Source organism: Myotis myotis, unplaced genomic scaffold (assembly GCF_014108235.1).
Source record: "Myotis myotis isolate mMyoMyo1 unplaced genomic scaffold, mMyoMyo1.p scaffold_m19_p_17, whole genome shotgun sequence".
Taxonomy (NCBI): domain Eukaryota; kingdom Metazoa; phylum Chordata; class Mammalia; order Chiroptera; family Vespertilionidae; genus Myotis; species Myotis myotis.
The window spans coordinates 18,209,776-18,231,338 of record NW_023416321.1 but is presented as its reverse complement, the minus strand read 5'-3'; the positions used below and the strand labels follow the sequence as shown (position 1 = coordinate 18,231,338).

The following is a 21,563-nucleotide window of genomic DNA, read 5'->3' as shown; positions in this document are numbered from 1 at the left end:
TTTACATAGGTATATGTATATATAAGGTGATTTATTTCTTAGAGTTTCATTTTAACATCCACTTAAATTCATCCAACTAGCAGAAATTCCTTCTGTGGAAATGACTCCAAGTGCTAGGAAGCTAGGGGAGCCTATCCGATCAGCTATTCCTTTACATCCACCTTATCAGCCTTCAGAGCCTCGAGCACCCTATCCCATAGGAAAAGAATACTTGCATTCAAGTCATTGCTCCCCTGCCATGAATTCTACTGGAGAGGGCACAGAATTTTTTGTGGTAAGTAGAAAAGCTTGCTTTCAATTGGTTAGATGTCTATAGATTTAAAGAAGTCTCTGCTAGAATAGTAGTCAAGGATATTACACTAATCAGAGCACTGTACTTCTTAAACTTTACCTCTGCATACTCCTAATGGTCTTATTTTAGGAATATAGGGGCAGGATGAATGTATAAAAAGGGAAATAATAAGAGCCAACACGTTTACTTTATACCAGGCACAGTTCTAGGTACTTTACAAATAGTGAATAATTTACTCTTCTCAACACAGCTCTGGGAGTAGATATTATTTTTATTTCCCATGGGGAAGCTGATAGAGCTTTAGTATCTTGTCCCAGGCACACAGCAATTGTAGAGCCAGGATTTGAACTCAGGTATTCTGGCTTCAGAACCCACATTGTATGTCCCTGATTAAGTAAATTAAAATGTTTAAAAGTATAAAAGGTGTGAAAAAAACCTTTTATCCATAGTCCTTTTATCCAGCATGCACTACTATTAATATCTTGGCCTATTTGCTTCCACTCTTATTTTTTTTAAAAAAAAAAATTCTTCATAAGAGATAACCTGTCCTTTATCTTCCTAGAAATAAGAACAGGTAAGTATATGCAAAGAGTAAATTTATAAATAATGATATATTCTCATTTTGAAAAAGTCAAACAATACAGAAAAAGTACAGAGACAAAATGACCATCATTAGCATTAGGTAACCATCATTTTAAACATTCTATGTATCTATTCAGAGAGGAGGGTGGATGAAAGAAAAGAGAGAAAAAAGGAATCATAGGACAATGATTGCATTTGGAAGAGGCTTGGGGGTGGTGGTGAAAGGACTTATGAGTTGCTGGTAATACTCCATTTCTTGACCTGAGTGGCAGTTGAGCAGGACACTTAAACTTCAATTAAAAAGTTTTTTAGCCCTAACTGGTTTGGCTCAGTGGATAGAGCCAAGGCTCTCAGGGGTCCCAGGTTCGATTCTAGTCAAGGGCATGTACCTTGGTTGCAGACACATCCCCAGTAGGGAGTGTGCAGGAGGCAGCTGATCGATGTTTCTCTCTCATCGATGTTTCTAACTATCCCTCTCCTTTCCTCTCTGTAAAAAATCAATAAAATACATTAAAAAAGAAAAGTTTTTAAAATAAAAATATTATAGTTATTTACTAAAAAATACTAAATTTAACTTCAATAGAAGAAAAAGATACTGAAGTGAAACTAAAGACATTGTTAAATATCAAATATTCCTTTACCGCAAGAAATATTTTCCACAAGATTCCCTCTGAGGTTAAGAAATAACTTGTTAAAATACTAGGAATTTACATTCATATTTTAAGAGGTTTTGTCTTTAACTGTTTCAATTTTGGACAATTTATATTGACTTCTTGATATGAAAGATAATGACTTTAATACTTCCCACTTGTGATTTGATCATTTTTCATTGTTCAGGTTTAGCCATAATCCCTGAATTTTCATATTTGCAAATACCTCACCTGCCTTTATAGTTGAATGGCACCCTGAGCCACACTTTTTCTCTGAGTACAAGTTTACAGACATTGCTCCATTCTTTTAGTATTGAGGATCCATAGAGTATTTGACAAATTCTCAATTTTTTTAAAAAAGCAAAACATGGAGAATAAAGGGACCTAGTTTTGTGAAATAGATCCTCCCCTTCCCCCACACTCAAAATGTTATTTTTGTGTGTCTTCTTTATAGCTTTTCAAATCAACTCTCTTTTGTTTTTAATAGGAACCAGATAATAGAGTTTTCTTAACTTCCAAATTGCCTGAAGATAACAAACAGGAAACATGTCCAACTCAAGTCCAAAGCCCTAGGACAAGGAAGCTTCCTAAAGGAAAAAGGTGACATTACTACAGGCTTCATTGTTTACAATCTGGTAAAGGGATTTGAAGTTAGGGCTATACTCTCCAAATTTAGCTGTGAAGACCGGTATGAAATATTTGTTAAAGCACATATTACAATTATTTTAAACTAAGTAATGTACACTTGGCTACCTAAATATCCATGGTCATTTTTATTACAGATATGAAAACAAAGCTGCAGTCTCATCATCCTGGGATTCACCTTTCTCTCAGAAGCCAGAAGATAGGTTAACAGGACAAGAATTACATGCAGTATCAGAGAAACTCTCTCAACGGCTCTCTGAACTAGATTGGGCAAGTCTTGTTTTTATCTATATTGATATTGCCATAGTTGGTGAGCATTTAAGTCATTTTATAATTGAAAGTGAAAGCTAAGCTAAAAAGCTGGAAAGCTACTTGTGTTTTAGTTGCTGTGAAAATGTTCTTAAATAAGACAGAACATAGGATGAAAAACAATCTAGCCTTTCATGATATAACCAAATTTGGTACAGATTTACCCAAATTTTTATTGAATTCTGATGAAAACGAATCACTTAACATAAGTAATTACATGAAATCATTTATCTTCTTTGTTTTTAAATACATTTGTATTGATGTCAGAGAGGAAGGGAGAGGGAAAGAGAGAGAAACATCAGTGATGAGAGAGAACCATTGATTGGCTGCCTCCTGCACACCCCGCCCCCCCCCTCCCCGCCCCAAACGGGGATCCAGCCCACAACCTGGGCATGTGCCCTGACCAGGAATTGAACCGTGCATGACCTGGTTCATAGCTCCACACTCAACCACTGAGCCACACTGGCTGAGCTAAATCATTTATCTTTTGATACATCTGTAATATAGTTTCCTTTTGTCAATAAAATTATATGGATCTCTGATTCTCACAAAATACAATATAATAGTTTGGGGGTATCATTGAATAAATGTATTAAATCCTTATTGAATTACTCTAAAGTTTATTGAAACTGAATAGTCCAAAGCACTGGTATACACTCTTTAGAAATTAAACATGCATAAACATCTGAAAACTTGTTATTAGTGCCTGATTATCAGGGGAAGCTTTCTAAAGGTTGCGTTTGTCCTGTCCTTCCAACTTACTTTCTGCTAAAAATCAATGAAAAGCTGTTGAATTTCATTGGTAGATGTTAAAAAGTGCCCTGGGTGATCGAATTAAAGAAAAGACTCACCACAAAGAAGATACTGGAAATGAAGAGGTGAAGAGTGGAAATTTTGAGACACTGTCCCAGCACAGTGACGGCGTCATGGAGTGCGGGCCAAAGAAGCGAAAGCCAGGTACCTATCCCAGAGGGGCAGGATGAGGACAGGCTAGGGAACCACATAGGCACTTCTATGGGTTTATAATGACTGGCTTTCTTTCTTTTTTTTTTTTTTTAAATATATTTTATTGATTTTTTACAGAGAGAAAGGGAGAGAGATAGAGAGTTAGAAACATCGATGGGAGAGAAACATCGATCAGCTGCCTCCTGCACATCTCCTACTGGGGATGTGCCCGCAACCCAGGTACATGCCCTTGACCGGAATCGAACCTGGGACCTCTCAGTCCGCAGGCCGACGCTCTAGCCACTGAGCCAAACCGGTTTCGGCATGACTGGCTTTCTTGTTTTAAATAGTTCATAAATATAAAAAGGATAAAAAATAATATCAAATACCTGTATCTTCACCATCTAGAAGTAGCAGATGTTAATAGTTATACTTTACACCTCTGCATTGAAGTAAGAATTGAAATACCTTATCTGTCCTTCCCACAGTCAATTCTTTTTCCTTCCCGAAGCTCAAAGAAACCACTCTCAAAATTGGCATATTTTTTTCTTATTCCTGTTTTTATTTTTTCTTTCCAGTTTTATTGAGATATAATTGACATATATCATTGTATTAATTTAAGATGTACATCTTGATGATTTGATATGTGTATATACTGCAAAATGATTTCCACAAGTTTAGTTAACATATAACCTTTAAGATCTAATCTCTTAGCAACTTTCAAATATGCAATACAGTATTTTTAACTAAAGTCTCCATGAAGAACATTACATCCGCAGAACTTATAACAGGAAGTTTGTACCTTTTGTCCACCTCCACACATTTCGCCCACTCCTAACCCCCACCTTTGTCACCTGCAAATCTGTTCTCCGTATCTGAGTGGGGTTTTTTTAGATTATACATACGAGTGAGAAAATACAGCATTTATCTTTTTTGTCTGACATATTTCATTCAGCATAATGCCCTCAATGCCCATCTATGTTGCCACAATGGCAGGATTTCCTTTTTTATGGTTGAATAATATTGCATTGCATTGCATTTATATGCATTCCTCATCCATTTATCTGTCAGTGGACACTTAGGTTGTTTGCATGTCTTGGCTGTTGTAATACTACTACTTTTCACGTGGAGATATAGATATCTTTTACATTACTACATGTGTGAAAGTAGCAAACAAACCAGCCCCCAGCACTGTGGCCCCAAGTCCTCAGCACCCACACTGTCTTGAACTCTCTCATTTAAATGACAATGTTCCATCACTTTGTGGTTTCTGGAGAATTGCCATTTTCTTTCTGCTACCTGTGACCTTGGTTATTCATGGTATTTGATGGGTTATTCCTCTGCTGGCATATTTGAAGTAGTGAACACCTTTATTTAGGTACAGTCTTGATTTTAACAATTCAGCAGGTTGATAATTAGATCTTTCTTTTTCCCCCACAGTAGGTGGTGCTATAGCACAAGTTTTTGTTTTCTCTTAGGTGTGCTACTTTGCACCCTCTGGGGTTGTGGTTTGTGGGGTTGTGTGGTTGTAGGAGTCTCCACCTGGGTGACTATGTGTGTGTCCCTGCTGTGTCTTAGTCACCTGGATCTCCAGACATCGCCATCATGGTGGGGAGATGTGACATGAGGGGATAGGCTGGGTTTTCGAGCCTGCTACACCGCTACCTGGTTCCCTGTGGCTGCTTGGCACCATTGTGCTGTAGCCAAGAGGCTGTAGACATGTCTCCACTGCTGCTACACGGCCCACTGCAGTCGGGGGAGGGAGCAGATTCTCAGGTACAGACACTGCTTCTGGCCCTCTTACCCTCTGCCAAGCTGTAATGTGTGGGCGGCACCCCTACTACACCACTGCCACCACTGTTGTGTTAGCTGGAGCCATGGGTCTAGCGAGCCACAGCAGCAGGGAACTGCATCTGCAGGCATCATCCTTGTCCTTACCCCTCCTCTTCCTCCCCTATACATTCTATCTAATACACCCACCTTCAGATGTACCAAATGTGTGGATCTCTCAGGCATGGTAGTGTTAAACAGTACCTTTGTTGGGTTATAGATGTCTGATTAGTTGTAAATTTAAGGGTAGATACATAGGGGTCTTCCTACTCCACAATGATGCTGACGTCACTCCTATACTGCCATCTTCAACAGGAACCCTTTTAACCCTGTGTTTATACTTTAATAGCCTGTGTTACCTGTCTAAATATGTTATTGTTTTATTTTTTTAAAACAGTTTATATAGATACTGTATATATTATTTGGAAACTTGCCTTTTTGGTTAACATTGTTTTGGAAATCAATGTTGATACTTATACATTCAGTTAATTCATTTTAACTATTATGTAACTAAGGTCATACAATTTATCCCATTTGGGTTTGTGTATATATTTCTCACCATTTCCCCTATTGTAGGACATGTGGATTGTTTCCATAACTACAAACAGTTCTGCTGTGAACAACCTTAACAAGTTTCTCTAGGATCTACATCTATTAGAATTACTGGATCATGGGGTTTACACTTTTGCACCATTACCAGATTTCCCTCCAAAGTGATTGTACCAGTTTATATTCATCTCAGCATTGCATGACAGTTTCTAGTTTGCCACATTTTTGCAGATACTTCCTACTGTTTGTTCAAATTCAAGTAATTATCTTGTCTTCCACCAACTAGAATTCTGCATATTTTCCATTCCCTTTTATCTACTTTGGCCATCCTTTTTTCTCTAGAAACAGTACTTCTCATCTAAAACTTCCTGAACATTTTCAGTTGTTTTTTGGTGTGTGTGGTTTTTTTTTACTCCAAGAATATTTTTTCCTTCTCGTGATTATTGTATCTCTTCCTTTACACTTGGCTCAGGTAATCTCTAGAACCCTAACCCAGTAACCTACATGTTCTCTTACTATACACATCCATATGGTAGTCAGTTTTCAGAACATTATAAGCTAAAATATTATTTTAGCTAGATGTTCAGTTTCTAAAGGAGACTACATTATGGCTGTAGTAAAATGTCCTAAAAGTATCATTTTAAATAGATTGTGCAATTCAATTTTTCTTAATATCTCAGAATTCGAAATGAATTAAGAAGATTTGAAATAAGAGTGAAAGGAAAAATAAAAGCTCAGGAAAGTTTGATTTCTCTGGGAAATTTTATTTAGAAATATATTAAATTAATTTCCTTGACCTTAGAACTATATTGAATTATTCCAAGAGATCCTTTTCCAAAAAGGCACAGAGTCCCCCTCTTCACAACTGTTAGATGTCCAAGCACAGCTATAAACAATGGAATATAAAACGGTTTGTGAAGAGAAGTGATTTGTTAGATCGTAGGTAGTGTGGAATTAGGATGGCTAGATGGCTAAGTAGGAAATACCAGGACTGCTTAGAAAAAGCTAAAATATGTTAACTTTTGCTGAAAAGTGCACTGCTTTATAAGGATAAGATTTGGGTAAGTAAAAGGATAGCAGACATAACTCAGATGGCTAAACATTTTCTTTCTTCCTCTACCACTAAGAGCGCTTTATCGGCTTTTGTGTACAGCTGGCATCCCACATTTTGCTCCATGTTCAACCCCAAGTTGAGTATAGAACCTAAGTACTTTGAGACAGTGCACATTTATGTGCAGTTGTCTGTTTATTTGGTAGGACTAAAGATACAAATACAAATTAGTCATAGGAGAGAGTCCATTTAGAGTACACTTAGCAGTCACAGCCACTCCCTTTGGATTTGGTGAAAATCAACTATTTGGTCTCCAATTTAACATTTCTGGTTGTCAGGAACTAATGGTATATGTCTCTTCTGTGTTGTAGGACTTTCCACACCTAGAAAGCCACCCTACAGATCTCATTCGCTCTCTCCATCTCCAGTTAACAAAAACAAACAGTTCCATATGGAAAGAAAAAAGCAGAGAAAGCCAAAAGAAACAGATATCCGCCGATTCCAAGCTAAGGTATATTCCATCTCTTGACTACCATTGGACAGCAGGCAGTACCATTTACCCTCAGCCAGATGCTACAGTGAACATGCTGTTGATTAAAGGCTAAAATGCATTTAATATTCTTGAGCTAAGTAGATGATAGGAAATTATGTGACATGGCTTTTATGTCCCTCATTAGGGAGCATAAAACTTGTACTCACAAAATTTTAAGAAGTCTAACCTTGTCAGATATAGACCAGTACTGAAGGAAATTAAGAAAGAGTAGGTCAGTAAGGATTGATAGTTTCAGAGAGACCTTTAGAGATTAACGGAATTTGAGGTAGATTAAATGTGACAGGCCATTTGAGGTACAAATAGGATGAAAGTAACCAAGACAAAAATGAGAGGAGGTGGTTAGGATTCAACAAGGAGAATGTATGATTACCAAGGAAGACTTTCTGCTATGGAGTAGGGATTTTGAAATGTAATATAAATTTAGAACGCTTAAGTTGTTTTCTATAGTTTCCTATATAATGAAAGCCTAATATGCAAATTGTCCCCTCGGGCGGTCATTCTACCGGGAGTTTGACCGTTCGCTATGATGTGCATTGACCACCAGGGGACAGCGTGGAAAATGGTGGGAGTTGGCGACCCACCGCGACCTCTCGCAGGCTACCTGTGGGCAGGGGTGACGGGGACAGAGGTGCAGTAAGATTGCGGATGTTCACCGAGCTCACTCTCACTCTCACACCTCACACCCGCATGGCCTCTTTTGGGTGAGCTGGGCCATAGCCACCAGGACCGCAGGGGCCCATCGGGCTCCTCGTGGGTTTGCGCAGGAGCCAGTCTGCAAGGCCAGCTGGGAGAGAGTGTGCTGCCCACCCCATGGGGACTTGGGTGCTGTAACTAAGGCAGAGAAGGGCACATGGAGGCCCGGGGGCCCAGGTTTTGCCCAGGACCCAGAGGTCAGCTGAGACCTGCCCTTCCACGCCAGACGCTCATGCTTTGATCGCTGGCCAGGCCTAGGGACCAAATCCATGCATGTATTTCGTGCACCGGGCCTCTACTATTTTATAATTCATACTAGAGGCCCAGTGCACAAATTCGTGCACAGTGGGGTCCCTCAGCCTGGCCGACGATCGGGGCTATCTTGCTCAGTCCCAATGGGGGCCAGCCAGCCGGGGGAGATTGGCACTGACCACCGGGGGCAGCTCCTGCATTGAGCGTCTACCCCCTGGTGGTCAGTGCGCATCATACCTACCATCCAGTGGTAACGGTCATTTAGGCCAGTGGTCGCCAACCTTTCGGACCTCATGGACCACCGATGGCGACTGCTGGCTTAGGCTTTTATATAGATAAGATATATAGATGAGTTACAATAGCATGTAACTTCAATTCAACATGTTAATTCCACTCAAGGGAGTATCAAAATAATTTCAAGAACTATTAGAACAAAAAAATACATTACGTAGAATTTCATTTTATGTCTCAAGTACATGTCTATTAAATAATGTATATTTGTGATATAGATCATGAAAAGAACTTTTTAAAGAAGTAAATACAATGGCAGGATCTTAGATGAATTTTCTTCCTTCATTTTCATTTGTATGTCTTTTTATAACTAAATGTCATATGGCCTTTTCCTGTGTAGGCACTAACTGAGGCATTTGAAAGGGAACTAAGAAGAAATAAAGTTCAAGAGAATATTGGACCTCCAGAAACAAATGAGGAGGAAACAGTGGGTAAAAGTCTCTACTGTAATAAATGCCATTTGATCAGATCAGTGGAAAGTACAGAGAAATGAACTTTTTAATATGAAAAAAGAACCAGCAGGGCATTAGCTCTTCTACTTAGAAAAAGGCAGGATTTCATTTCATATGTGGGATTTTTCTCTTATTTATAGGGTATCCAAGTTGCTGAATGTAGCAAGACATGGTACCAGAGAACACGAGCATTTTTCCTTCCTGCCTAAAACTTCCCTCAGTTTTTAAGGGGTCCTATTGCTTAGCAGTTCACCAAAGGTCTAATAGATAGTCTAGGCCAGTGGTCGGCAAACTCATTAGTCAACAGAGCCAAATATCAACAGTACAACGATTGAAATTTCTTTTGAGAGCCAAATTTTTTAAACTTAAACTATATAGGTAGGTACATTGTTATTAACTTTATTAGGGTACTCCTAAGGCTTAGGAAGAGCCACACTCAAGGGGCCAAAGAGCCGCTTGTGGCTTGTGAGCCACAGTTTGCCGACCACGGGTCTAGGCTGACAAGTTAAAGGGATGTAAGAAAAGACAGGAAATCTCAGTTGTTATACACCTGGTGGGAAGAAACCCAAAGCATCAGTTTCCATTGCCTTTCAAAAGGATGGTTATAGAAACTGAAAGCATGGAAAAAATGCTTATGCTAAAATGTTCAATAAATAAAACAGGATATAAAATACAATATGGTTACAACTAAACATTGGGAACTTTGATAACTTTTTCCATGTAGATTTAAAAAGAAACAAGTACATCAAAACATTATTGGTTGTATTTAGTGTGTGGGAATATGGCGACTGAAATTTTAAAAAAAATTCAATCCTTTTTCAAATTCCAGAGGATGCTGGAAGTCAAAAGATTCTTTATACTTAGAGTAGATAAATACTAAGCAGATTTTAGAAATCTAAAGTAAAATGGTTTGGCTCAAGATTAGTTAGCTATTTTTGTCAATATGTAATATTTAAGATGATGTATTAACAAGTTATTAGACTTCTGTCTTATTTCTATTCTGTTTTGTATCTGCTTTTAAGGAAAAAATATACAGAGAAGCTGGTCATAAAAGAACTCCAAAACACAGTCAACCCTGGAAGATTTACTCTAGAAACACCATAACTCCAAGTCCAAGAGGTGGCTTGCCAAAAGCAAATAAAGTAGTTCCAAGTAAGAACCACAAAATTGTACTTTGTGGAACACTGGCATCCTTTAAAAGTGTGTGCTACATCTCAAGGACACGCACTGAAACTGACATCCACAAGTTAGTTGGAGAAAGTTTCCTCTTTTATCACTGCCATGCGCTAGATTTCTGTAAAGAGATAAAACTCTTCAATAAGGCATTTATTTAAAACTCTTCAATAATATCTTTGGTGCCAGGATATAAGCCACTCTAAGGAATACTAGGGCCACTCACTACCTGCTGCTCTGGCTTTAGCTTTATTCTGCTCATTCATCCTGGCTGCCTTTTCTTTGTTTCTGGGAAGTTGGTAGAATCAGAGGGATGCGCCAAAGCAAGCAGATGGCCTGTCCAGCTCCTGTTATATTGACAGTTGCTGCCAGTGAGTGCTAGAGTTCTGTTACAAGGAAAATGAGGTCATATGAAATGCCAAGGTGCGGTTTCAAAGACGGCTGGCCTAACTACATCCCATCAGACACACTCTTTGCCTCCCAGTAGGGCTGAGGAGTCTGTGTGACCACACACAGAGCATCCACCCAAGGCAGCCGAGTCAGCTGAGCAGTTAGGATGGACTTCACAAGACCAGCTTGTCATCAATCAGATCTGTTGAGCTTATTTTCATTTGTACTAGTAGTTGGCTTACTCTGATCAAAGAAGGGATGCAAAAGTAATAACATACTTTTAGAATTGTTCTTTTCAGGATCAGAACCACATCGTTTAGGTAAGCTTTGATCTATCACAGCGGTTCTCAACCTGTGGGTCGCGACCCCTTTTGGCGGTCAAACGACCCTTTCACAGGAGTCGCCTAAGACCATCCTGCATATCAGATAATTACATGACGATTCATAACAGTAGCAACATTACAGTTATGAAGTAGCAACGAAAATAATTTTATAGTTGGGTCACAACATGAACTGTATTTAAAGGGCCAGAAGGTTGAGAACCACTGATCTATCAGGAAGGTGGGATGAGAGTTCTTATTAAAAGCTGTCAGCAAGTCTCTCAGATTGAGCCGTTTTGTTTTCTTTTTACCTTGCAGTGAAAGTAAATGAACACAGTCTCCTGCCCCTGATGCTTGAGCAGTTTCCATTTCTCCATGTTTCTGGCCAAACACTAAGCAAAATGTGGAAACAGCAAATTGCACAGGTTGAACAGCTCAAAAAAGATGCATATAGAGAAGATCGATCAAAGAAGAAACTCCAGGATGAAGTAAGCTGTCAATTTTAAGTGTAGGAATATAACCAAAAAGGGAAAGAGCTTATCCCTGAAAATTTAGTGAACAGAATTATTAACCTCCTTCCCTTTGGTTTCACTTAAAGATAGAAGAAGCCTTAAGAAGGCATGACCTGCTTACTGCACTTGTCAAGAAAGAATATGAACATGACAAGAGATTGGTATGTCAAGAGCAAGTTGGGTATAACTTTGAATTTATAACTTATATTAATTACTTTTATTTGTACCAGCTGGGCAGTAGCCCCACAGATTGTTACCTTGAACACTTGCCTGTGGAAGCATCTGGGGCTTGAACCAAAACTGAATAGTGGGGAAGTTGCTAGGTGCTTTCTAATATAGTTTCATTTAGTCTTTATTGTAACAAGATGGACACATTTTCTATGAAATGAAAAGCCCAAGGCTTTGAGATGTTAACTTGCCCTGGATCCCACCATAATCAGTAAGGAGCAAGGTGGAGATTTTAACCCAGGTCTGTCCCTACCTTCATGGCCCCTTAGAGGTACCACGTCGTTGTAACTAGTTCTTTAGTCTACTCCCATCTTCTCAGGTCCTAGATAGAGATGAGGTAGTTTATCAGCCTCCATTATAATTTGGATAGAGAATCGTACACAGCACATCATCCTCTGTTGAGTATAATGAAGGGAAAGGACAGAGGTCAGAGACAATATGCCAGAGAAAGATTTAAAAACCACTGGCTGAATGTAGAGATAAGCAATGAGAACCATAATCCCAGACATTTCAAAAGAAGGGGAAGCCATCTTAGGAACTGCATGTATACTTTGATATGAGGGAAAGGAAGCAGATACCTGAACACCTAGTTAAAGGGTTTATGTACATGACCTCATTTCATCCTCACTACTTCGTAAGAAGATACTGCCTAATTTCCTTAGTATTGATGTAAATACTCTTGGTGACTCAAATTTTGCTTGAAAGAGAGCCATTTTTCTGCTCCTAAGCTGGCATGTGGGTGTGGAATGGGAAGATGGGATCCTCAGCTCCACCAGGTCTCTGCTCCTCTCTGCAGCGGAGGGGGCTCATTGAGGCGGTTCTCAGGACTGAGGTGATGAACCACCAAAGGCTAGAAGACGTCTGGGGCTGAGTCTTTCACACTCTGTGCTCAGGCAGTAGGCCACTGGTCCTCCATACCCGGCTGCCTGCTGGAAGACACTGTGGTGCGGAGAGGGACAGATGAGAATGCTGGAGTCTGTATTCCTCTTATCCTTACTTCTCTTTCCCTTTCCCTCCCTTTCCCAGCAAGACTTCAAGGACTGCATTCATAGGCAGAAGTTGACCCAATCAAAAATAAAAGAAAGTCGACAGCAGATTGTTCGAGCCCGAAAATATTATGATGATTATCGAGTTCAGTTGCGTGCAAAAATGATGAGAATGAGGACCCGAGAAGAAATGGTAAGTATGGCTTTTCTAGCTAACCCTGTTAAGGTGAATTTTGTCTGTTACCTTTCAGGACCACCGTCTTTCTTTGTAACTCTTGTCCCAGTTTGAATCCAACGTTCAAATACAAGTCCTAAAATGCTGGCTGTGAGAGTTCAGACTTGACCATACCTCATATTATTACCCCAATAGTACATCCCAGTCTCTTCTCAGTCTCCACTGCCCTCATCCAAATTCCCTTTGACCTTGTGCACACAGGTACTTCTCCCATAAAACGGCTTTAGGGGTTTGGGGGCATGTTATCAAAGACAGGAACTTAAGATGTGATTAGATGACCTAGGTTTGCACATAAAATCAGGAAAAGACATAGGGCAGATATGCTTTGAGATGTTTCCACAAAGTATTTGCTGTCTCATCCAAATCAAGCTAAAATGCTCTAGAAGATACTATTAAGGCTTTGAGAGGTTAAGTGACTTGAGTAAGGTAATATGGCTGGCTAATGCATACATGGCTCTAAGAACCAGTTTTTTTTTTTTTTTTTTTTTTTTTTAAATATATTTTTATTGATTTTTTACAGAGAGGAAGGGAGAGAGACAGAGAGTTAGAAACATCGATGAGAGAGAAACATCGATCAGCTGCCTCCTGCACATCTCCTACTGGGGATGTGCCCGCAACCCAGGTACATGCCCTTGACCGGAATCGAACCTGGGACCTTTCAGTCTGCAGGCCGACGCTCTATCCACTGAGCCAAACCGGTTTCGGCAAGAACCAGTTCTTGATCAAGAATTCTTTAATCAATGGAGGAAAAGTGGGCATATTCAAATCTGTTGAACAGTTTGTTTTCCTGTGGCCTGTTATGTGCTAATCAACATCACCCTCAGTTATTCACAAGTGTAGATGCAACATTTGTTTCTGCTTTGGAGTTCGTGCCCTATATACATGGCTGCTTTAGATATCTTTTCTGAAAGCAATAAAGAATCTTTGGGCTCCAGGAAAAGATGCTGAAACATCATTAGTCAAAACAGAAATATAAATAAAAACCACACTGACATACCAGCACACCCACTAAGATGGCTGAAATAAAAAAGACAAGTGTTGGCAAGGATGTGAACTTGGAACCCTCATGCAGTGCTGGTGGGGCTATAAAATGGTACAATGACTTTGGAACAGGCTGGGGGTTCCTCAAAAGGTTAACATAGACATACCATATCACTCAGCAATTTCACTCCTAGGTATCCACAAAGATAACTTATATACAAGTGTTTGCAGAAGCACTATTTATAGTAGCCAAAAAAAGGAAATAACCTAAATGCTATCAGCTGATGAGTGGTTAAACAGAATATGATATTCATACAGTAGAATAAACTTTGGCAATAAAAAGGAGTAACACATTGATACATGCTATGATCTAGATGAACCCTGAAGACATGCTAAGTGAAAGAAGCCAGATACAAAAGGTCACATAGTATATGATTCCATTTATATGAAATGCCCAAAATAGGCAAATCTGTAGACATAGAAAGTAGATTAGTGGTTGCCTGGGGAGGGCAGAATGGGGAGTAGGTTTTCTTTTTGTAGTGACGAAAATGTTCTGAAATTAATGGTTGCACAACTATGAATATAATAAAAAAACCTTACTGAATTATACATCTTCAGAAGGTGAACTTTATGGTATGTGAATTGTCTCAATAAATCTGTTACTTAAAAAAATATTTGTGCCTTAGCTGGTTTGGCTCAGTGGATAGAGCGTCGGCCTGTGGGCTGAAGGGTCCCGGGTTTGATTCTGGGTAGGGGCACATCTCAGTTGAGGGCTTGATCCCCAGTGGGAGGTGTGCAAGAGGCAGCCAATCCATGATTCTCTCTCATCATTTATGTTTCTCTCTCTCTCTACCTCCTCTTCCTCTCTGAAATCAATAAAAATATATTTTTTTAAAAACCTGTGTGAAATACAATGAGTATATACCTCTATTTGGGTAAAATGATTATATTCCTCCATGAAAAGTTCAGCATAACTTAATTTTTCTGATTAAATAACTGACAGATATTTAAGAAACTGTTTGAAGAAGGCTTACAAATTCAAAAGCAAAGATTACGAGACTTAAGAAGCTATGCCAAAGAAAAGCGAGATGAACAAAAGAAACAGCACCAGAATGAACTGTACTCGATGGAGAACTACTATAAAGACCAGGTGGGCTTACTGCTGCCTGCTTACATTCTCATGTGCTTAGTACTGACCACCCTGTCAAAAGTCTGCTCAGTCTGCTAAACAGTAACTCTACGTATTAATTCAGAACTTGTGCCTGTACAGGTTAGACTAACCCATTTTCAAGATTGAAATTTAAGATTAAATAAGCTAGTGCTTAACTAAAGTACAGGTTCTATATTGCCCTATTTCTATTAAAATAAAAATATAGAACTGTTATATTTAGACTACAAATAAAGTATTTGATTTTTTTTTCCTTCCCTGTAAACAGTTTTCATTGCTGGCAGAAGCCATATCACAGGAACATCAAGAACTCAAAGCCAGAGAAAAATCCCAGACCCAGGTAATGATTAACAGGATAGAAATCATTTATTTACACTTTTAAGAAGTAAAAAAAAATTATATTACACCTTAAGGGGAACAGAGAGAATACTAGTAAGAAGGTTCATCTATGGTCCAAAACATTTATCCTGTGATTTTAACTTTACCTACTAAGGCCTCTGTATATTAAATTATTAAAATTATTGCAGGAGTTTGATCAGGTGGAAGTTGGAGAGGGAATAAAAATAGATAGACGAGGGTGGCCTGGCTATATGTTCTGAATAGCAGGATGACATGAATTCTCTTTTAGACATTATATAAGGTGAAGAGGGAGCTGAGATCTAAGATGGAGAAGGAAATTCAACAACTGCAGTACATGATCACGCAGAACGACGAAGATGCTTTCTTCCGGGAATTAGAAGCTGAGCGCTTCAAATCTCGGCTTCACCTGGCTTCCTTTCAGTACAGTAAAAGGCCCTTCCCCTGAGGCTACTTCCATAAGTGGCCAAGTCTGGAAGACTTGACCAGGGCAGACTTAGAATTGAGTAAGTAAACTAAACCAAAAGAATCATTCTAAATGTCTTGTCTACATATTCATTCCAATACTTTTAATGAAGTAATGTTTTAAATAAAAATAGTTTTCTTAAAATATATTGCTCTTGAATTTATGACCTAAAACCTTAAAGGCACACATTCTTCATTAGTCATTTGTACTAAAGCAATCAACAAGCCTTGATTAAGCAGCCAGCTCCTGAAGCCTACTGTGGGTCAACAAAAATAGAAAGGGGGGAAAAAAAGTGCTTGAGGACCAAAAAACTCTCCAATTCAAAAAAGAGAAGTGTGAGCTTGTCATCAGAAATGGGACATAGGAGTAAACCTTAAAGACAGGTTCAATTCTTTTTCACATGGTGGCTAAAAGATGAGAATTTATGCATATGGTTTCTAGCAGTTGGTAGAGGATAGCATGAGGAGAGGCCAAGGCGGAAGGCCAACTGGTGTGTGTCTCAAAAGCAAATCAGTGATGGCAGGTAGGAAAGAGGCATAATGGACTTGAAGCAAGCAGAGTACACCAACTCTAGTGTGGGGGACATGAGAAAAAAGAACCCAGTTGTGGTGATGTCTTTCATGGAGAAGAGGGCTTTAATGAAGGCCAAGAACTGGAGGAAGGCTTCAGAGCAGTTGAGGATGTGGGGACTTTTCCTGATCAAAGCCATGGAATGGCAGAGGACACAAGGAAAGGAGTGGAAGGGAGAAGAGAGATTCCCATTAGGGCATGTAGAAAGTAGCATGGCGCCCTAGCTGGTTTGGCTCAGTAGATAGAGCGTTGGCCTGCAGACTATAGGGTCCTGGGTTTGATTCCAGTCAAGGCACATGCTGGGGTTGTGAGCTCGATTCCCCACTAGGGGGCATGCAGGAGGCAGACGATCAATGATTCTCTCTTCTCATTGATGTTTCTATCTCTCCCCCTCTGAAATCAATAAAAATAAGGTGATGAGCATATGAACAATGGTCAGTGGAACAGAACAGCCCGCACATATATGGTCGATTAATTTATAACAAGTGAGCCAGAATATGGGGAAAGGACAGAGTCTTTAAATGTTGGGCAAACTGGATAGCAAAATGGGAAAGAAGGACACTGGACCAGCAGAGCTTACACTATACACAAAAATTAACTCAAAGCGGGTTAAAGACTTGAACATAAAACTAAAAGAAAACATAGGCGGTAAACTCCTTGACAACGATTTTTTGGATTTGATGCAAAAACATAATGAAAAAGTGGAACTATATCAAACTAAACAGCTTCTGCAAAACAAAGGAAACCCAACAAAATGAAAAGGCACCTATGGAATAGAGAATGTTATTTTGCAAATCAGATATCTGATAAGGGGTTACTATCCAAAATAATAGAGAACTCATGCAACTCAATAGCAAAAAATCAATCCTATTAAAAAATGGGCAGAGGAACTTAACATTTTTCCAAAGAAGACATAAAGATGACCAAAGGTATATGAAAAGATGCTCAACATCACTACTCATCTGGGAAATGCAAATCAAAGCCACAAGGAGATATCACCTCACAATTATTAGAATGGCTGCTACCAAAAAGATAAGAAATAAATGTTGAGGGCATCGAGAAAAAGGAGCCCTGTGCACTACTAGTGGGAATGTAAATGGATGGAAAACATTAAGTTCCTCAAAATAGTCAAAATAGAACTGCCTAGCAATTCCACTCTGGGTATTTATCTAAAGAAAACAAACACTAACTGGAAAAGATATCTACACACCCCACCCATGTTCCCTGCAGTATTACTTACAATAGTCAAGATGGGAACAAGTGTCCATCAGCAGATGAATGAAGAACTGGTGTATATGTATACAATGGAATATTATGCAGCCTTGAAAAAAGGAAATTTTGCCATTTATGATAACAAGGTGGACCTTGAGGGCATTATGCTAAATGAAGTAAGTCAGAGAAGACAAATACCATATGATCTCACATATATGTGGAAAACAAAAAAACTGAGCTCATAGATACAAATAACAGATTGATGGTTGCCAGAAGGGGCTGGGGAGGTTAGTGAAAGAGATCAAAAGGTCCAAACTTCCAGTTATGAGATGTGATGTACAGAATGGAGACCATTGTTAACAATACTGTATGGCATAAAAGTTCCCTTCACACCCAAAAAAATTTGCAACTACGTATGGTGATGGGTGTTAACTAGACTTATTGTGATGATCATTTCAGAATATATACAAAACATTATGTTGTACACCTGACACTAATATATGTCAATTACACTTCAATTAAAAGAAATACCTTTTTGGTCTCGATGGTTCTCCACCACCTGGCCATGCCAGCATTGTCTTTGAGGGAGTGAGTGGTCTGAAAGGTTGAATCTGATGTGCTCTCCATCTTCACTCCCAATTCCGGGGCTGAAAGTGAGACAACTTCATGAACACTTTAGGCAGGAAAAACATCTTGGAAGGGTCCCTTGCCTACCCCATGGGCTGCTGCATTTGCCTCTCCACTTCTTTTACTTATAAAACACTCACCATAAGGAAGACAGAAGTAGGGTTTACAGCTCATATTAGAGACTAATTGATAACCTAGATAAACCCCAACACAAACATTCATAAGAGGTATGCTATTCAAGAGTTGAGCACATTACCTTGGAAATGCAGCCAACTGTATGATGAACATGAACACAAGGAAGGAGCTACCTGTCCTGGAGACCAGTGTCTCTAGGATCTGAAGTATCATGAGGGCAGGAGGTAGGAGAACAAAAACAGTTGTTTTAATACCAAGCCTGGGACTCGAGGCCTTGCTGAAGAAAGGTATTTAATCCTGTGCTCTCATCATGTTGGACTTCTTTGCTGTACACAAACTGAGTTGTGAGTACCTAAGTTTGAACTTCAGCTTCTAACAACCATCCTAAGCTAGTACAGAGCTTGACACATAGTAGTAGCATAGTAGTTATCTGCTGAATGAACGAAGAACAAGTCACATTTAGGGCAAATACCTTTTAATACAATGTAACTTTAAAATCTGCTTTGTCTATTTAGCTAAGAATATTAATGTAGGAATGTAACCCTTTTTCTGTATAATTAACTATCCTGTCAGTAGGCTCTTGTTCTGTTGTGTATTTCCTACTATAAGTATTTAGGACAAATAAATCCAGTGGGTGCCAAGGTTAACCTTCATTATAATGAAAGGACAAACCTTTCAGGTCACCACACAGAAAAACATCACATATTAGTCAAATCAAACTTTTGGGTAATCTATAGCTGACTAAGAAGCCTAATGCACGGATTTGTGCACTGGTGTGGTCCCTCAGCGTGACTTGCAGGGATCGGGCCGAAACCAGCAGTCCAACGCCGCCTGCCGCTCCTGCCTGCCACTCCTGCTCATCCTGGCCCCGCTGCACCTGCTGCCGCTGCCGTTTGGTAGGCTCGCTGCAGCTCCGCTGCTGTTTCCAGGCTGCGGCAGCCAGCCGTGAACCCTGCGTCTGGTGCCCGTCAGTCAGCTGAGCGGCACTCCCGCTGTGTGTGTCATAGAGACCCTTCAACTGGTTGACGGGTCGCTATGATGTGCACTGACCACCAGGGGGCAGACGCTCAACGCAGGAGCTGCCCCCTGGTGGTCAGTGCACTCCCACAGCCAACCTGCTGCAGCCAGCCAACCTCTCACGGTCCCTCCCCCCGGCCGGCCAGCCCCCATGGGGACTGGGCAAGATGGCCTCTATCAGCTCTGAACGCCAGCCAGGCAAAGGGACCCCACCCATGCACGAATTCATGCACCAGGTCTCTAGTATAGATAATACTACTAAATTCCTTAATGTACTAAAATTTTATATATATACACACACACGTGTGTGTGTGTGTGTGTGTGTGTGTGTGTGTGTGCGTGTGTATGTGTGTGCGTGTGTTTTATTGCTTTCAGAGAGGAAAGGAGATCAAGCCCAAACCCGAGCATATGCTTTTAACCAGAATCGAGCCTGGGACCCTTCATTCCTCAGGCCAATGCTCTATCCACTGAGCCAGTTTGTTAGGATGAATTTTACAAATTTTAGATAATAAACAGTAAACGTGGTAATATGAGACAAAGCAAAAAATAAATTTCAAAAGGATAAAAATGGACAGCACGCCCACTCTTGGAACTTTAATATTATACTGCTGCTACTTCACGGTATTTCCCAGACAGACCTTTACTGTGGAGAGACAACACAGACTACATTGTGGATGAAAAAGCATCAGCTCCATTCTTTTTCTCACCCATATATTTAAGCTGGACTTTCATCCACTACCATGTAGAGTTGTGAATAATTACCCTTAAAGTCATGGCTGCTTTTCATTCTGAGGATTCTACTGATCAACACCAGGGTAGGAAGTGAAGCCCCTACTGTAGCTCTGCCCTCCAGAGCCCTGGCACATTGGTGCTGGACTGGAACACTTCCCCAATAAGCTTGTATTGGCCTCAGAAATCCATCTCTACATGACCCTGCCCCCAACAGCCACTACTGACCAATCCATTGGCCACGGCAGCAGAAATGCCATTGGCACCTTCCCTGCTTTACCTGGAAAGGAGGTCCTGAGCGCTCTGAAGCTCCAGCTCTCCAAAGTGACAGAGGCGTCAACTAAGGAAGGTGTGTGAAACTTCCTAAACTTCTCACTTTATGGTTCACGTGCTGTCACCTTTCATAGAGCCAATCAAGTTTTTTCAAAACAATTCATTATAAACTCAATCTTCTTTAAAAACTTTGATGCTGTGACAGTGCAAACAGCATTCATTTTATTGCTCAACTTCGGCATGGGCACATACATAGTTAATTTTTAAAAACCATTTATACAGATGTTATTGATAAAGCTCATGTAACAACTGAGTGAAAATACAAAGAATATCAAAGCTAAAACACTCTGTAATAAATACAATGAAAATGATAAAACTTTGTTTTTAAAGTCAGTTTGGGAGAAGGAAGAATATTACATTAAGTGAACTAATTACATCGAGAAACAAAACAACTCAGCATTTGGTACAATCATCACCCTAACAGAAGAAGGTTAAACACCACAAACGGCACCCATGTGTGGTGCTGCAGCTTACAAACAGAAGCGGAGGCTGCTCTGTCAATGAAAAGATGGCTGGACAACCTCTAACTCCCATCAATGCAATCAGCTCAATGCACCAGAAGTTCAAAGCGGACTTAGTGTTGTAAAATAAAGCAAATTACATTGTATTTAAAAGAAAGGAAACTTGTGCTCTGGATTGTAAATACAAGAAAAAAATGACGATAAAAATAAAACTCATTCAGGGCAACAAACTATGTGCAAAACAAGATGTACATTATACACAGCACTATTTAAAAACTCTTTACACCAAGAAATAAGACCCTCTGAAATAAAACTCACCTCTGTACTGCATATGAGCTCTACAAAGTAACCACTGTTCATAATTAAGAATTCATGATGGAAAGGCAATGCACGGATACACAACAGCACATATCTGAAATAACACTAGAGGATTAGGAAAAACCCCAGTTAAGAGGGACATGTGGAAATAAATATTCACATTAAACATGAGGTGCAAGTCTAAGGTTCAAGGACACATTGGAGGGTTTTGTTTGCTTAGCACCTATTTGGAAATAATTAGGTAACATACT

General features: G+C 39.7%; 1 protein-coding gene across 12 annotated transcripts in view; it reads left to right on the top strand.

Annotated features, from left to right (window-relative positions):
* CEP95 (centrosomal protein 95) overlaps positions 1 to 16,056 on the top strand; it is a 36,467-nt gene extending 20,411 nt beyond the window's left edge. For all 12 annotated transcript variants that reach the window (XM_036339942.1, XM_036339941.1, XM_036339953.1 and 9 more), the window contains 13 exons: positions 81 to 274; positions 2,012 to 2,124; positions 2,307 to 2,439; positions 3,285 to 3,435; positions 7,225 to 7,364; positions 8,983 to 9,069; positions 10,117 to 10,246; positions 11,296 to 11,465; positions 11,576 to 11,650; positions 12,744 to 12,896; positions 14,923 to 15,069; positions 15,356 to 15,427; positions 15,716 to 16,056. In XM_036339942.1, coding sequence (XP_036195835.1) covers positions 81 to 274; positions 2,012 to 2,124; positions 2,307 to 2,439; positions 3,285 to 3,435; positions 7,225 to 7,364; positions 8,983 to 9,069; positions 10,117 to 10,246; positions 11,296 to 11,465; positions 11,576 to 11,650; positions 12,744 to 12,896; positions 14,923 to 15,069; positions 15,356 to 15,427; positions 15,716 to 15,892 — 1,742 coding nt within the window. In that variant the 3' untranslated portion in view covers positions 15,893 to 16,056. The remainder of the gene's footprint in view (positions 1 to 80; positions 275 to 2,011; positions 2,125 to 2,306; positions 2,440 to 3,284; positions 3,436 to 7,224; positions 7,365 to 8,982; positions 9,070 to 10,116; positions 10,247 to 11,295; positions 11,466 to 11,575; positions 11,651 to 12,743; positions 12,897 to 14,922; positions 15,070 to 15,355; positions 15,428 to 15,715) is intronic.
* The last annotated feature ends 5,507 nt before the right edge of the window (positions 16,057 to 21,563 follow it).